The sequence below is a fragment of the Schistocerca gregaria genome, chromosome 5 (genome assembly GCF_023897955.1).
Source record: "Schistocerca gregaria isolate iqSchGreg1 chromosome 5, iqSchGreg1.2, whole genome shotgun sequence".
Lineage (NCBI taxonomy): Eukaryota > Metazoa > Arthropoda > Insecta > Orthoptera > Acrididae > Schistocerca > Schistocerca gregaria.
This window is the reverse complement of record NC_064924.1, coordinates 129,524,577-129,542,196: the sequence shown is the minus strand read 5'-3', so window position 1 is coordinate 129,542,196 and position 17,620 is coordinate 129,524,577. Positions and strand designations below refer to the sequence as shown.

Below are 17,620 nucleotides of genomic sequence, written 5' to 3'. Positions count from 1 at the left end.
GCACAGTCCATGACTGCAGCGCCTTACACCGCTCGGCTAATCCCGCGCGGCGATCAGTCCTTAGCTCGATAATCTTCGGCTGCCCGAAGTTCGCTGCTCAATGGACAAAACTGATCGTTGTAGTATGGTTGGGGGCCTGCTTGCTTTTTCATGTCATCTCGACAGTGTGCAAACTAACTTTAAATGTGTAGATACGAGCTAGGTAGCACGAGTGACCTAACAGCATTCTCATGTCACCGCTGTAAGGCTTATCTGACTTGACGAGGTCGTCTCGATATGCGGGATTGAACGATAGCGGAATGCTTTTCTCTATCGTCAAGTGAGGCGTTTTCTAATTTGGCCGTTGGTTGTCAGCGTCTGCCCTGACGCACCGAAAGAAATCATTTATGTGGACGTTTCCATTCTCGTCTACTTGCAGAATGGTGTTTTTCTCCGTTCTTGTAATTGTCAGATATATGAGACAGAGAGAGCATAGTTGCAGAATAACTTTTGGAGATCAACTACATTAAATATGAATTTTCGGCTATAAATTTATACTACTAGCTCCAGCGATGACAGTGGAGCCACACTTATATGTACCAAGAGAAAGGAAAAGGAATAAAGAGTACGTGTTAATGAAACGTAACTCAATCTCTTTGACATGGTACTGATGCCCCTAGTCAAATAAAACTCAACTCAATACAGAAGTATGCAAATATGCCTGAAAATTCATTGCAAGAAGACTAAAATAATGAAAATTATCACATCCAAAAAATTAATTAACAATGATGTCATAGGAGCAGTAGATGCGTTTTTCTATTTAGGGCAACTCAAGGCGACGATTGGATGAACAGCAAAATGATAAACAGTCGTGCTATTTCCAACTGATCTGATTCAGTGGTTGTTCATTAGTCAATCAACCTACCCGTCTAATCTTCAGCATTCTTCTATGTCACAACGTTTTAAAGTCGTCCATCTCGTCTTGGCCGTACTCGTTATCATTCACTCTTCACTTCCATTCAAGACTACACCATAAGCCGGCCGCGGTGGCCAAGCAGTTCTAGGCCCTTCAGTCCGGAACCGCGCGACCGCGACGGTCGCAGGTGCGAACCCTGCCTCGGGCATGGATGTGTGTGATGTCCTCAAGTTAGTCAGGTTTAAGTAGTTCTAAGTTCTAGGAGACTGATGACCTCAGATGTTAAGTCCCATAGTGCTCAGAGCCATTTGAACCATTTGAACTACACCATAAACAAATACTTACCAAAAAAGCTCCCTAAAATATAAATGTACTTTAGATGCCAACACGTTTTATCTCTGATAAAAAAGCTTTTCGTCCTATTTATAGTGTGCATTGTATTTTTCTTTGCTTTTGTCGTTGCCAGTTACTGTAATGCCAAAACTCATTAACAAGCTTTAGTGTCTCAATTCCTAAACTAATTACCTTAGCATCACCCTATTTAATTGTAATACGCTCAATCAACCTTGTTTTAAAATTGTTTCTCCTTGTTTTACTTTAGTGTTTGCTCAATGTACAAATTTAATAACAAGGTGGATATACTCCAACCGTTCCTATCTACTACCTCTCTTTGTGTCTTTCGACTTATATGTCTCCAGTTTTGATTTCTGTATTATTTATCGTTCGCTCCCTGTAGCCTGTTACCTTCAGAACTGCAAAGGGTGCATTTCAGTCAACATTGTCAGTAACTTTCTCTACATCTTCAAAAGCTATAAAAGTAGGTTTTCAAGAAAAATATGACTGTAAAAGTCAAGCATTGTATGCATTGTGGACTGACCGATATATTGGCTCCCCCAGGGGAATGGTTTATTCAGGGATATGACAGTCTTTTGAAGCAAAAAACTTCGTATCGACAGATGCCCTATTCCGAATGGTTTCCGCTGTAGAACACTTTTAGTATAGGGCCCTATATTGTTCTTCATTTTCTGTAATATTCGATACTTTGTCATTGTTTATAGTGTACCACAGTAGTGTAGAGGAAATGGAGACGAATAGTTTGATATTTGTGATATGTTAAGTCGGGACATGCCTACAAAAACTACTTAATAAACAGCGAATGTGCGTCGCGCAAGATTTTCAACAATGTTTCGTTCCCTTGGTGCAAACTAGAGAAAAAATGATTTGAACTTTTGCTGAAAGAAATTCAGTGTAGTTTAATTTTGTACGACGGTGCGTTTTCTCTAGAGAAATAGTTTTTGATTTATTCAAGAAAAACGTACAAAAGTTACATTAAGCGTGTTCTATACCGGGAACCATTCGGAACAGGGCATATGGACATATGAAGTGTTTTGCTGCTTCAAATGAGTGTTTCTGTCATATCTCTAAGTAGCGCCGTATTCTACCTGTTTACGTACCTCAGTACTTGAATATGCATGCCTATACCAGTTTCTTTGACGTATCAGTGTAAATAAGGGCAAATGTTTTAGAGTTTGACACTAGTTCGGTACATATTATTATCTGTCCATTAAATTTCTGGCATGTCTTCCACTGATATTTCGGCCGCGTATCGTCCGGCCATCCTCTGGTCATTCCTCCTGGGACACCATGTATAATTTCGTTAGGACTATTGCAGTTACTGTTAATGTTTTTAAAAATTGTTAGTCAGTTATTTCACGAGACGCAGTACCTCTAATAGTTTTTGAAGAATATATTGCGTTTTTAATTCAGTGAACAATGGTTAAATTTATGTAGCGAGTTTGTATAAAAACGTGCGTATTTATTTTTGGTTGTTTTTGCTTAGCGTTCAGTTTTTAAATCGCTGCGTGAAGCTGAGACAAACAATTACCATTTGTTGCTGCATTCTGTGTTCAGTTGTTTTAGGAGATACACCCGTGGTGACACAATTTTTTTTAAATGCAGTCAGATGCTAAATCTTTGGTCCTAGTTATGATTCTTGTACGGGTAACGTAATTTTTCCGGGGAATTTTTGTTTTGACCCCTTATTACGATGGTTAACCCGAGCTAAATTACGAAACGAACGTCCACTCAGGCGCAACAGTAGCGCTTGGGATTGGAGGCCAGTTTCAAACGACAATGAATTAAATTAAATCCTCATTTTTAAGAAAGGGAGCTGCCGCCATTGTGCCACTGCCTCCTCATCCGTTGCTTCCCTTTCATGACCCTACTCATACACATACAGTCTCGTTTCTGTAAAACTTGTCGCTAAAATTTTGTTCCCTGTATTTTAACCCCACTATATTCAGATTTTCAAAACAGGTTTTTAGCCAGCAGTGATAAAAGCTTTCTCTTAATTTGCAAATGCTATGAACTTAGGTTTGCCTTTCTTCAGCCCATCTACTAGGATAAATCCTAGGGTCAGTATTGGCTTCTAATTTTGTTTCTTTCCACTCTTCTGTAAATGATTTCTGTCAGTATTTTGCAGTCATTACGTTTTTAACTGATAGCTCGGTAATACACCTGTCAGCCCCTGCCATCTTTGGAATTGAAATTATTACATTGCTCTCGAAGTCTTAAGGTTTCCACCAGCATGCGGTGTATAAAGTAAACCAGGAACTAATTAAATATCTGCAGCTACGGATTGTTTAACGCTTACTCGCGTGTTCGCTTTGTGTTAAATTGACGACAGTGACGAGAGAGTCGCCGTTATCTGATTTGCGGCGGCCATGTTGGCAGGCTCCCGCGCATGCGCAGCAGCCAGCTGCGGCGTCGCCGCTGCGGCGGCGCTTCAGCTCCGCGGCGGACCTGTCGGCGCCCGCCGCCCCCCTCGCCAGCCCGCCGGCCGGCCTGTACTCGCGCGTGGGCGGCAGCCAGCTGGATGTGCGCGCGTCGCCGCTGAACCGCTCGCAGAGCTTCCTCGACCTGTCCGCCACCCCCGCAGCCGTCGCAGCTCCCGCCGCCGCCACCGCGCCCGCGAGGGAGCGCTCTGCCGACGCGCAGCAGGCCACGGCCTCGCTTCCGCGGAGGACGTCCTTCAGCGGCACAGGCAAGTAACAATGACAAAGAGTGGTCCAACAAAACGGCCTTGCGCTCTGGTTTCCAGGAGCTTAAAATATTAATGCGAAACTCTTTCCGCAAAATTATTTGCTTTCATACTGGCTTTCAGCTTCTTAGGCCATTATCCGTTGCCAGCTGAACACAAACACAGATAAAATGACGTCTGACTTGCAGAGATATTATTTACACGAAGATACGAAAGATGCAAAAATGATTACGTGTAGAGTATTTCCAAAAGAAAGTATTAATTTTTATGTCACTCAAAAATATTTACATTGAACTAAAAATGGACCTCAACGTGAGAGAAGCTGGAGATTAAGAAAGCAGACTCAACCTTTGACGATCATCTTTCAATGGAAAACCACCCTTGTTATGTAGATTGTGAAGTTTTACGTTCTTTTAAGAAGAGCAGTCACTTTCCTTTTCCCCATCTGTTAAATAAAGTTTCTGTTTGGGTTACAGTTGTAAATTTAACTTTATTTTTCATGTGTCCTTAACTGCAATGTTTTTTGTCATCAGTCTTTTGACTGGTCTGATACTGCTCACCATGATTTCCTCTCCTGTGCCAACATCATCGCAGAATATCACTTGCATCCTAAGCCCTGAATTATTGTTTGTTGGCTATATTCCTCTACCTGTCTTGGCTTACAGTTTCTACCCTCTACAGACCCCTTAACTACTGTGGAATCTCTTCCTTAACGTCTTAACACATCTCCTACCCTGCTTTTTGTCGCTGTTTACGATATGTTTCTTATCATTCCACCTAATTTTGTACATCCTTTATGAATCGTGTAATGTCCACAAAAAATTCATGTAACTGCTTCTGCATGACACAAAAATGTAATACTTTCTTTTGTAAACACTCTGCATGTCAACATCTTCGTATCTCCTGTAAAAATAACATCTGTGTGAGTCGCGCGTCATTTTATCTATGTTTGTGACATTCGGTTGTCTTCTGACTATGCCCTAGGAAGTTGAGAGCAGTTTTGTGACCAAATAAATATAATTTTGCGGATCCTTAGAAAATGTTTCCCATTTAATATTGTTATCATGTTACGCTAACCACCGACAGGAAATTCAGTTAATGTTATAAAATTTTCCTCATTCAGTAATTTTCAGACTGACATTTTGTTCTTAAAATGTCCAGTATTAATTCGTAATAACACAATGCGAACGCTGTGTTGTTTATTCTGTACAGACGTTCTAATATTCTCGCACGAAAGTTGATATAGAATGCTAAGAAAACGCGTGGTGGCGTTGCGGGCACGTGACGCGGTAGCAAAAGCATGTACGAGTGGCGTTTGAAAACTCCGTGCGAAGTCCGAGAGATGGCACCACCGGCGCGTGTCGAGGTCATGTTTTAGTTAGTAGCTTCTTTGGAATGAACGCACACCAAGTTTCAGCCATATTAGTCTATTTCATTGTGTTTGGCATTCGTCTGAATCGAGGAAGTCGAGTGATTGTCAAAAAATGGACGAAAAAGAATTTCGTGTGGTGATTAAACATTACTTTATGGAAGGCAAAACCCCTCAGGAGACTAAAGAGAAGCTTGATAAACATTATAGTGACTCTGCTCCTTCGATTAGAACAGTTTACAAGTGGTTTCAAAAGTTTCGGAGTGGCCATCCATATGGGCACAATTGATGCTGAACGTTCTGGACGCCTTGTGGAGGTTACGACTCCAGAAATCCTTGATAAAATCCATGATATGGTGATGAATGACAGAAGATTTAAGGTGCGTGTGATTGCTAGTGTTGTGGGCATCTCTACTGTTTGCATAAACATTTGGATATGGAAAGCTATCGGTAAGATGGGTTCCGCGATTGCTCACACTTGACCAAAAATGGAATCGTGTGAAGTGTTGCAAGGATTGTGTGCAGCTGTTCAGAAAGAATCCGCAGGACTTCAAGCGCCGTTTCGTCACTGTGGATGAAACGTGGATACATTACTATACTCCTGAGACCAAACAACAATCTAAACAGTGGGTTACCAAGGGAGAACCTGCACCAAAAAAGGCGAAGACCAGTCATTTGGCCAGAAAGGTTATAGCGACTGTCTTTTGGGATTCGCAAGGGGTAGTCCTCATCGACTATATGGAAAAGGGTAAAACTATTGCAAGTACATATTATTCATAGTTATTGGACCATTTGAAAACCGAGCTGCAAGAAAAACGCCGGCTATTGGAAGACAAAAAAAGTCCTTTTCCATCACGAAAATGCACCAGCACACATCTCAGCAATTGTGGGCGCAAAATTAATGGAAATAGGATTCCAACTCGTTTCACATTCCCCCAGTTCTCCAGACTTGGCTCCCTCGGACTACAATTTGTTCCCCAATTTGAAGAAATATGGCTGGTGGGACAAAGATTTTATTCAAACGAGGAGGTCATTGCAGCAACTAACAGCTATTTTGCAGACTTGGACAATTCCTATTATTCGCAAGGGATCAACAAATTAGAACAACATTGGACGAAGTCTAAAAGGAGACTATGTCGAAAAATAAAAAAGGTTTACCCCAAACATGTAAGTAGTTTTTATTTTTGCACGAACTTTTCAGACGATCCTCGTAAGTGGAGCAGACACGGACAGAGATCACCGTAGCGAAGTTGTGAGCTGAAAATGGGGAAATCCTCTGAGATAAGAGACTGACACAGGCCAGGCTATTATTACGCAGGATCTGTGAACGAGTAACTCGGAAACGGCGAAGCTGGTGGAATGTCCACTTGCTACTGTCGTGAGTATCTATGGAAAGAGGTAGAAGAACAGTGAAACTACCAGTAGGCGCTAAATGCACGGACGTCCACAACTCTTCACAGAACGTGGGGTATGGAGGCTTGTCTGCTCCGTAAAGCAGGATAGATGGTGATCTGTCGCATCTCTGCCGAAAGACAGCAATGCTGCTGCAATCACAAGTGTTTTGGAGGACACCTTTCATCGTACGTTGTTGAACATGGAGCTCCGCAACACATCAACCCCGCGTACTCTTATATTGACCCAACGACATCGTCAATGACGATTGCATTGGGGACGGCACCATCGGGATTCGACCGTTGATCGATGGAAACGTGTCGGCTCTTCGGGTGAACGACATATTTAGCACACTAGGTCGATGGTCGTGTCCACAAAGACAGTCATCGAGGTGAACGGCGGCTCGAAACGTGCAGGGTGCCCATTTAGAAAGGAACGCAAGAAAGTTTGTGACCGCGTAATGGCAGGATATTTGTGTACCAACTTGGTGGTACAACGGTTTGCTTTTATTCTGCACGATCACCACCTGTCAACTGCGAGTTTTTCTATCATGGGTTTTACTGTGGGTGGGGAAAAAGCCGTCGCTTGCCGTGAGAATGATCACAGCGCTACAACGAGGATACAAGTTATGGCGGTAGTTTTTGATGCTGTCTAATAGTCTACGTCTGGTGTGTACTGCTGTCATTTACCCCCTTTCCTGCACCGGTGGCGAACGGTTCGCGGGAAGAATGCTTGCTGGTAAGGATCCCTGAACATGGATCTCTCTAATTTTGTGTTCATGGTGTTTTCTCGAAATTTACGTACGAGGAAGCAATACCATTGTTGACCCTTGTAGGAAGGTACGCTTTCGGAAACTGAACAGTAAACCACCCCGTGATGTAGCATGAAGAACGCATCCCGTGAAGCATTTGCCACGGGAGTTGGTTGATCACTTTCGTGGCGTTTTCGTGCTTACTAAATGAACATGTAACGAAACGCCCTGCTCTTCTTTGAATCTTCTATGTTTGCTATATCGATTCCGTATGGTACGAATCCCATACTGACGAGTAGTATTAAAGGGTTTAATACGCTGCTTCCTTTGCTGACGGACTACGTTTTCTGAGGATTCTTCCGGTGAATTCCTGCTATTAGTTTTAGGTGGTCCTTCCACTTCAAATCGTCCGTATACATACTTCCAGGTATTTTTGGGAAGTAGCTGGCTCCAGAGATTGTTGTGCAATCGTGTAATCATACTGTAACGTGTCTTTATATATAAGCAAACGTTACTTTTGTTTATGTTGAGAGTCAGGTACCATTCCCTCCATAAAGCGTCGATCCACCTGCATTCCGCTACAATTTTGACGCGTTGTGACTTCTCTGTGCACAAGAGTGTCATCCGCGAAGTGCCTCATGGAACAGCCGACATTATTTGCTGTGTCGTTTATATGCACTGTGAAAAGTAATGGGCCTTTAACGCTCCCTTGGAGTACACCCGAAGTTACATATACAATTGAAGACATCTCCGTTCAGAATGGCATGCCGTGTTCTAGTTGCTAGAAACTCCTCAATCGAGCCACATAGTTGGTCTGATATTCTGTGCGTCCGTATTTTGTTCGTTAGGCGGCAGTGCGAAGCTGCATTAACTTCCTCACGAAAGGCAAGGAACACACCGTCTAAATGGGCGCCGGTAACTAATGATGTGTGAAACGTTTCACTCTCCATTCTTGAATAGTTTCAATAGGCATTTGTTGAGGTTTGCCGATGACATCGTAATTCTGTCAGAGACAGCAAAGGACTTGGAAGAGCAGTTGAACGGAATGGATAGTGTCTTGAAAGGAGGATATAAGATGAACATCAACAAAAGGAAAACGAGGATAATGGAATGTAGTCGAATAAAGTCGGGTGATGCTGAGGGAATTAGATTAGGAAATGAGACAATTAAAGTAGTAAAGGAGTTTTGCTATTTGGGGAGCAAAATAACTGATGATGGTCGAAGTAGAGAGGATATAAAATGCAGACTGGCAATGGCAAGGAAAGCGTTTCTGAAGAAGAGAAAATTGTTAACATCGAGTATAGATTTAAGTGTGAGGAAGTCATTTCTGAAAGTATTTGTATGGAGCGTAGCCATGTATGGAAGTGAAACGTGGACGATAAATAGTTTGGACAAGAAGAGAATAGAAGCTTTCGAAATGTGGTGCTACAGAAGAATGCTGAAGATTAGATGGGTAGATCACGTAACTAGTGAGGAAGTATTGAATAGGGTTGGAGAGAAGAGAAGTTTGTGGCACAACTTGACCAGAAGAAGGGATCTGTTGGTAGGATATGTTCTGAGGCATCAAGGGATCACCAATTTAGTATTAGAGGGCAGCGTGGAGGGTAAAAATCGTAGAGGGAGACCAAGAGATGACTGCACTAAGCAGATTCAGAAGGATGTAGGTTGCAGTAGGTACTGGGAGATGAAGAAGCTTGCACAAGATAGAGTAGCATGGAGAGCTGCATCAAACCAGTCTCAGGACTGAAGACCACAACAACAACAGGCATTTCTCTGCTCTTTGATCTAAGGACAATGGTTATGACGGTACCTGTACTCCTTTTCGTTGGATTTATGTTAATGTTGGTAACTTTAATATCTGTTGCTGTAGTAACGATAAAACAAAGTGTCGGGTGCGTTTCGCGCACAGTATGGTTGCAAGTAACGCACTGCCCACACACCAGGCGTGATTTTAGAACTGACGGAGCTCCACACGTCACGCTAGATTTTAGAACTGACCGAACCCCACACGCCACATATTCGTGCGACTTACCGTTTACGCGCACACTCATGCGTGCACCACTCCTGAACGTTGAGTCGCTCGCGTATAACAACATGCCCTTAAACTTCTATCCACGTACCTGAGCGCTTCTGCTCCGGAACATAATACGAAGAACAATCAACAGTCTCGCTGTTGGAAATCTGACGTTTGACGGCGCAAACAGGTAATCGGAAGACTTGATTTTTTAAACGTTGGAACGTCCCCCAGTTCATCACTTATGTTGTAATTGAATACTATTGCGAACTTTTAGCATGCTGGAGTAACTTGGGTCAGCAACTTCCTTTAATCAACAGAACAGAAAACCAGTCCAAATTATAATTTTTTTTTTCATTTGATGACTAATTTCGGGCCGAGACCCGTTTTCAAATCATCATAACGAAGTTGATTTGAAAATGGCTCTCGGCCCGAAACTAGGCATCGAATGAAAAATAAAATATTTGTAACTTGGACTGGTTTTAGTTCTACGGGTACTACACGTTTCTTCCTCTTTGTTACGGGCATCGTCCTGCCTTCATCCACTTTCAAAGAGATTTGTCACCCAATGCACCAAGTGGAAATGAAAAGAATAATGGTGTGGTATTGTCAGCTGGGAGATCCAAGGTGCTGAGAATTGTTTCCTAAGTGTATCTCTTGAGTGTAGGTGACTAATGGGTGTGTGGTGTCACAGTTTGAATTGTATGTTGACGAAAGAAGGGAGAGGGAACAAGTGGTAGAGAACAGGCAAATTCCGTATTCCTGGATTTGCTAAAGACATTTGACTCTTCTACATTGACAACCAAATACCAAAATAGGTATATAATCACGGTTATATGAATGACTCAACGAAAATTCGATTAGTCGCACTCACTATGCTGCACTGGACTGCGAATTTTCAGCAGAAATGATGGAAACTGCCCCTAGAAAGTGTGAAGTAGTTCAAATGGTTCAAATGATTCTGAGCGCTTTGGGACTTAACATCTGAAGTCATCAGGCAGGATTCGAAACTGCGACCGTAGCAATCGCGCGGTTCCATACTGAAGCACCCAGAACCGCTCGGCCACTGCGGCCGGCTTGTAAGTCAGCAGCTGTAATACCGGTCGACGTCAGTTGCTATCGATTCAACAGTCCCCTCAGGCGGCTCGCCGGGAATCTTCTTCGCCTACACTGTATCCCGCAGTATGATATAGCGATGTACGGTACGGGGAATTTGATTACCAGGACAGCCGATCTAAGCCTCGTAGTCAGCTTGAGAACAGCACGTCGGCACGCGAGAAAGGAGCGGCTTTTTCACGCCTCTCTTTGTTGCGTCGTACAGCAGCAAACTCAAAAATCAAAGAGAAAAATTCACAAAGGAACGAAAGCTGCGCTACACAATCGACTTCAGTGTTTTACCCTTTCTCACGACGGAGAGGAATATTCGTCACGCCATAAATTGAAACTCTTAGAAACCTTGCCTTTCTTACGCTCATACATAAACAAATGCTGAACGAATGCGTGATGTCCGGATTCCCTTGGAGCACTTCGGGCATTGATGCACTATTGTGCGGTGCACCTATTCAGATGTTACAGTGTAAAGGGGAAAATCTGTTCTAAGTTACTGTAGGTTTGGCCGCTACAGAGCAACTAGTGCTGTGAGGTATATAACAATCGAAAATTTTGGTCTTGCCCCGTGCCCCGATAAATATCTCCAGACGTCCATGGGTACCTGTAAATGATAACTGTTCTATCCACAGCCGATATCCCCAAATCTGGAATACCGAGTTTTTACTCATAACAGAATTACCATAAACGATGAGAAATGATCGGGCAACGGCCTTGCCGCAGTGGATACACTGGTTCCCGTCAGGTCACCAAAGTTAAGCGCAGTCGGGCGTGGTTGGCACTTGGATGGGTGACCATCCGGGCCGCCATGCACTGTTGCCATTTTTAGGGGTGCACTCATCCTCGTGATGCCAATTTAGGAGCTACTCGACTGAATAGTAGCGGTTTGGGTCAAAGAAAACCATCATAACGACCGGGAGAGCGGTGTGCTGACCACATGCCCCTCCTATCTGCATCCTCAACTGAGGATGACACGGCGGTCGGATGGTCCCGTTGGGCTACTTGTGGCCTGAAGGCGCTGTGCATGAGAAATGATCGAACCATCTCTATACAAATGGCTCTGAGCACTATGAGACTTAACATCTACGGTCATCAGTCCCCTAGAACTTAGAACTAGTTAAACCTAACTAACCTAAGGACATCACACAACACTCAGTCATCACGAGACAGAGAAAATCCCTGACCCCGCCGGGAATTGAACCCAGGACATCTCTATACAGGTTCTCAATATACATACAGGTTTTCCAAAGGATTCCTAGTTAAGCTCCGTGATAATTTATGTTACAATACGGTGTGGGCTATACCGATTTGTTACCATCCTGGCAGTGTGCCTGGCAATTCATTCGATGCCTGTCATCTTGTCTGCTCGATAAGCACTTCAAACATTGGAACAATACTCTAGAATTGGTCGCACTAGCGTTTTGTATGGGATTTACAGATGCACAGCATTTTTTCACAACACTTACAAAAAATCTAATGCCTCAGTTCACCTTCTCTAATACTTCATACTGATTTCACATTGACGTTCCATTTCATATCAGTTGTTAATATTATTACTTAGTACTGATGCATTGTGATGTGCTCAAGACGTTCATCATTTTGTAATCAGATACTATCGCTTTTTTCCTTTGTTGTAGGTATTATCTTACATTTATCCACGTGTAATCAGAAGCCTGTTTGAGCCAGTGCAATGAAACCTACTATTTTAACGTATTTAACAACAGCGGATGGATATAGATAGTTTGGTAAGAGGTGGCGCTGGTGCGGTGTGTTGGCAGGCCTGCTGCACTCTCGGTCGCAGAGCCTGCTGGACGTGCGCGCGCACCGCAACAGCATCGCAGGGGATCCCCGCGTCGGCCAGATGATGGAGCGGCGGCAGCGCGGCCTGTCCAAGCTGCGGGGGCTCGTCATCCCAGAGCGCGTGCCTGAGCTGCCGGTGCTGCTGCCAGACCTGCCGGAGATCAAGTGAGTCTCACAGAAGAGCTGGAGTTAAAAGTTGGAGAGCACGAGTTTAAAACAAACAAGAGCATGCTGCCTTTAGTTTCTGTGGGTGGAGGCGCAGCGGGTTGATAAAAATGGAGGGGTGTTACGGGAGTCATGAAGCTGACCCACGCACACACACACACCCCCTCACCCTCCAGAAAAGAAATTAGCAGGAGAGCTGGTCATTGAAACCAGTTGCTGATTTTTTATTTGTATTAAATAACTGTTGTTTATCTCCTACTGGTAGCTTGATATTTACATTTATATTTTTCTTAGAAAGTAATTACCTTCATCCATAATAATGAAGGTCTGTCTACTATCTGTCACTCTTGTCGAATATCTTTATAATAAATGCTGCTTCTTTCCTGTATCTTACATGAGATTTCACTTCTTAATTAGAGGTAGTCCAATAAATTGTAGGAGAATTTGTTAGTGAGGTATTTTTTAAAATTTTATTTTGATCTGGATGGAATTTCCAGTTTTTTTATATTATGTTAGATGGGAAACTGCTGACAATTTTTGTATCATGGTACATTACGCCATTCTCAACTCTAAACAAGCAGGAAGAGCCTACATTAAAATTATTTTTGTGTCTTTCATTATGATTGTCAAATCAAAGTTCAGCTGAAGCTGTTTTTTATCATCAGTAAAAAAATACCATTAGGGAGTAAATGTTCTAAGAAGTAAGTGTCAGAATTTGAAGAGCTGAAACTGTTTTTTATCATCAGTAAAAGAAAAAATACCATTAGGGAGTAAATGTTCTAAGAAGTAAGTGTCAGAATTTGAAGAGCGTTTGAGAGGCACTGCAGGACATGCAGTTACAAGCTGAACATAATATTCTTACTACTTGTTTCTACTGAACACATACTTTTTTTTCCTGTAGGTTCATTTCCAGAAGATAGTGCCAGAATACAACACGGAGTGAAAACATGCAAAAAAAGCGACATTGTTTCTTATACTTAAATTTTTCTGTGGCAGATTGTAAATACTGTTCTATTCTCCTTCTTCCCTGCAGGTCTGTACCTCCACCACCTGTCTCTACAAGGAGCTCATGGACTCCTTCTTCCTCAACTCCAACCAAGAGAACAACAGCACCAAATTGGACCCGGTCAGGTCTGTCCACGGCACCTCTGAACAGGCCAGCCAGCTGGCAGTCAGAAAATGTGGCACCTTTATCACAGAACCATTTCAGTGCTTCAAAACCATTAATTGCTACAGCTGCATCTCCAGTAACAAGCTGGAACTCGTCAACTGCGGCCACACGGTGAGTGAAAAGTGCAGTGTCTCTGGCATTTTCTGACAGCGTTGACTCTTGTGTACATTTTGGAGAGAAGCTAGAGCACTGCAGTGAAACTACCAGAGGAACTTACATACACATCTCCACAAAAACTGTTATGTTTTTCATGTACATATCTACAGGTTCTCGGAGACAAAGGTATTGCCGGGAGAGGATCGCTTTTGTACTCTATTTACATAAATCATCTTACGGACAGGGTGGGCAGCAATCTGACTGTTTGCTGATGACACTGTAGTGTATCTGAAAATGTCTTCTTGAAGTAACTGAAAGAGGATACAGGATGGCTTGGATAGAATTTCCATTTGGTTTGATGTGTGGCAGCTTAATCTAAATGCAGCAAAATGTAAGTTAATTCAGATAAGTAGAGAAATCAATCCTGAAGTTTTTGAATACAGTATTAGTGGTGTACTGCTTCACACAGTGAAGTTAATTAAGTACCTGGCATAATGTTGCAAAGTGACATGAAATGGATCGCTCACATACGGTTGGTTTTAGGTAAGACAAATGGTTGACTTCCATTTACTGGAATAATTCTAGGAGACTGTAGTTTATCCTTAAAGTAGACCACACATAGAACACTGGTACGACCCATCCTTGAGTACGACTTGACTGCTTGGGATCTCCGCCAGGTCGGATTAAAGGAAATCTTCGAAACAATTCAGATGTGTGCTATTAGATTTGTTAACATTAGGATCAATCATCACACAAGCATTATGGAAATGTTCTGTGAAGTCAATAGAGGATTCCTTGGAGGGAAGAATATATTATTTTTGTGAGACACTGCTTTGAAAGTTTAGAGGGCTGTCATTGGCAACAGACTGCAGAATGATCCTACTTCCCCCAATATACATGTCACATAGGGACCATGAAAATGATGTGATAGAAATCGGGGTACATACAAAACCATAAAGACAGTTATATTTTTCTTGCGTAATTTGTGAGTGGAACAGGAAAGGGATGACTAGCAATGGCAAAAGGTATCCTCCACCATGCACCATATGGTGGGTTGCAGAGTGTGGGTGTATGTTTAGAATGCTACTTTCTGGTGATGCATGTTTATGTGCTGTTGTAGTTTTTCAGCAGTGTAGTTGTTTCTCAAATTTTCATTGTTGGGGAGTTAACTTGTTTCAGTAATAAGATATAGAACAGTTGCCAACATGATGGATGGTTCAGAACATTTTGATGCTTTACTAGGTGTAGTCTTGTGAGGTGTGACATGTTCTTGCTTTCCTTTGATCTGAGATCCAGCAAATCCATAGGGAATCTACAGTATTCAGTGTCATCTGAACACTGTGCAGCATGGCATTATTTGCGTGCACAGAGCACTGCCTAAAGTGAAAATTGTGTTCAAAACAATGACAAAAACATCTGTAATGTCGGCAGTCGTGTATGTCCTCGGTGATAGAAGAGAGCAACTCTTTCTGAAGAGAAGTCTCTCCAGTTCATCAAATGTTGCCACTTATCCTATGTTGTTTCTTAAATTTAATTACTGGATTGCCCAGGATTACCTTCAGGAGGCAAAATTTCAGTGGTGATAGATACATATAACAGTATGTGCACTATCCTAGCTTTCAGAGCTAAAGAGTTCTGCTTCAGGAAGGAGAGAAACTTTGATTAGGGAAGGTTAAAATGGAAGGTTAGATTAGATTAGTTTTTCGTTCCATAGATCTGTGCTGAGGAGATCCTCTTGGATGTGGAACGTGTCTTCTTTCTTTCTTTCTTTTTTTTTTTTTTTAAAAAAAAAAAGCTGAAATAATAATACTAATAGTATAACTATATATACAATACATCATTTGTTTCTATTAAGAAATTCATCAATGGAGTAGGAGGAGTTGGCCACTAGTAAGTCTTTCAGGCTCCTTTTAAACTGATCTTTATTTGTAATTAAATTTTTTATGTTTTCTGCCAAATGATTGAAGATGAGCATTCCTGAGTAGTGGACCCCTTTTTGAACTAAAGTAAGTGCTTTTAAGTCCTTGTGCAGATCATTTTTGTTCCTGGTATTGGATGTATGAACTGAGCTGTTTGTTGAAAAAAGAGATATATTATTTAGGACAAATTTCATTAAGGAGTAAATATACTGAGAGGCAGTAGTTAGTATACCCAGTTCTTTGAAGAGGTTTCTCCAGGATGTCCTTGAATTTACTCTTCAAATAATACATATTACACGCTTTTGGACTCTGAAAACTTTTGTTTGACTTGAAGAGTTACCCCAAAATATATACCATATGACATTATAGAATGAAAGTAGTCAAAGTATGCAAGCTTTTTCATTTTTATGTCGCCTATGTCTGCTAACACTAGAATTGCAAATACAGATTTGTTAAGGCATTTGTGCAGTTCTGTGGTGTGCTCCCCAAGGTCAGGTCACTCAAACAACAGGATGAGGGAAGAATTATGAAGACAAAAGAGAAAGAACAGTAGAGGAAAGTGAGAACAAGCAGGAGCTAAATCTTTGGGCACACTAATTTATTAACAGAGTGCCATGCTCACATTGAATGTAACAGGTAAGTTGTAGATTTTCTAGTGTGGCACACTCTGGCAATATATGAGAACACTTGCCTTTTGGCCAGTCAAATAATGTTCTGAGACTCTTTCAGAATTTCCAGAGTGATGAATGTGCTATAATTTGTCCAAGGTGTATAGTTTTTCCAAAAAGTTAGTACTGAAAGTGATTCCTTTGAGGATGGAATAAGCAGTGTCCATTTCCCTAGTGGCACAAATCTGAAAATTGAGGAAATCTTATGAAGTAACTGACAAGAAGCCACAACATGTTTTTCTCTATCTCTGTTAATTTAAATACAGCAGAAATCTACTTAATTTAGGACATAAAACACACACACACACACACACACACACACACACACACACACACACATAAATAAATAAGTTAATTTTAAGGTTGATGACAGGGTGGAAGTTTGTCACTGTAATATCACATCCAGTGTTTTCATCCACAGAGAGAATTCTCGTCCATCCTGGTCTTCATCAGCATCTGTTCCGAAGTATTCACCTGCCTTCAAGCGAAAGAGCCTCTCTGTAAGCTCTTCACTCAGCTCGTCTCTGTCCTCGAGTCGCGAGGAGCTGCGGCCACTGTTTGAGGCGACTCCTAACACCCGGCCACCGCCGCTACCGTCCTCCAGGCCGCCACCACTTCAGCCACCTGCGGAACCCAAGTCATTAGAAAGCATCGCTTCATCCCCCACACGCTCGGACATCAGCTTCGACTTTAAAGTCGGCGCAGTCCGGAGCCCTTCTGCTGCACCAGAGACAGATGTGCTTACCCCTCACAGCAGAGGTAGGCTTTAATATGGTTTTATGGGTAGAGGGTTTGTGTTGTTAGAGGTATAATGTGTTTTTATCAGATTAAGTGCACATGACAATTTATTAATATGAGGATAGCCAAGCACTCGGCTGGAAATTGGTAGCATTTTCCTCATTTTGTAGAACTGCATTCCTCGTGGCATTTTTATTATTGCAATGCAGACGACAGTTGAATTTATTCACATTAATATGAAGTAAAATTTGTTTTTGGTTCTGATGTTTGGGGCTGACATTTGTTTTTCCAGGACCGAAAGTAAATGTTTGCATATATAATAATAATGTTTGCTTTGGGGTTACACTGTTTAACATTGGTGGAGGAGCATTTAAATACCACAGAACAGTAGATCAGATGCTAAGATATTAGTGTGAATAACAACGCAGAAGTGTGAATGTAGACATACCTTAACTAACGATCCTGTCAACAGAAAAAAACACCAGAGGAGTTGTT

General features: G+C 42.1%; 1 protein-coding gene and 1 pseudogene across 2 annotated transcripts in view; both read left to right on the top strand.

Moving 5' to 3' along the window:
- The window catches only part of LOC126271939 (uncharacterized), an 891,928-nt gene that overhangs the window by 847,742 nt on the left and 26,566 nt on the right, over positions 1-17,620 (top strand). For both annotated transcript variants that reach the window (XM_049974360.1, XM_049974359.1), the window contains exons 14-17: positions 3,629-3,938; positions 12,347-12,533; positions 13,567-13,815; positions 16,809-17,146. In XM_049974360.1, the coding sequence (XP_049830317.1) occupies positions 3,629-3,938; positions 12,347-12,533; positions 13,567-13,815; positions 16,809-17,146 (1,084 nt within the window). The remainder of the gene's footprint in view (positions 1-3,628; positions 3,939-12,346; positions 12,534-13,566; positions 13,816-16,808; positions 17,147-17,620) is intronic.
- LOC126274429 (5S ribosomal RNA) lies at positions 11,273-11,390 on the top strand (annotated as a pseudogene).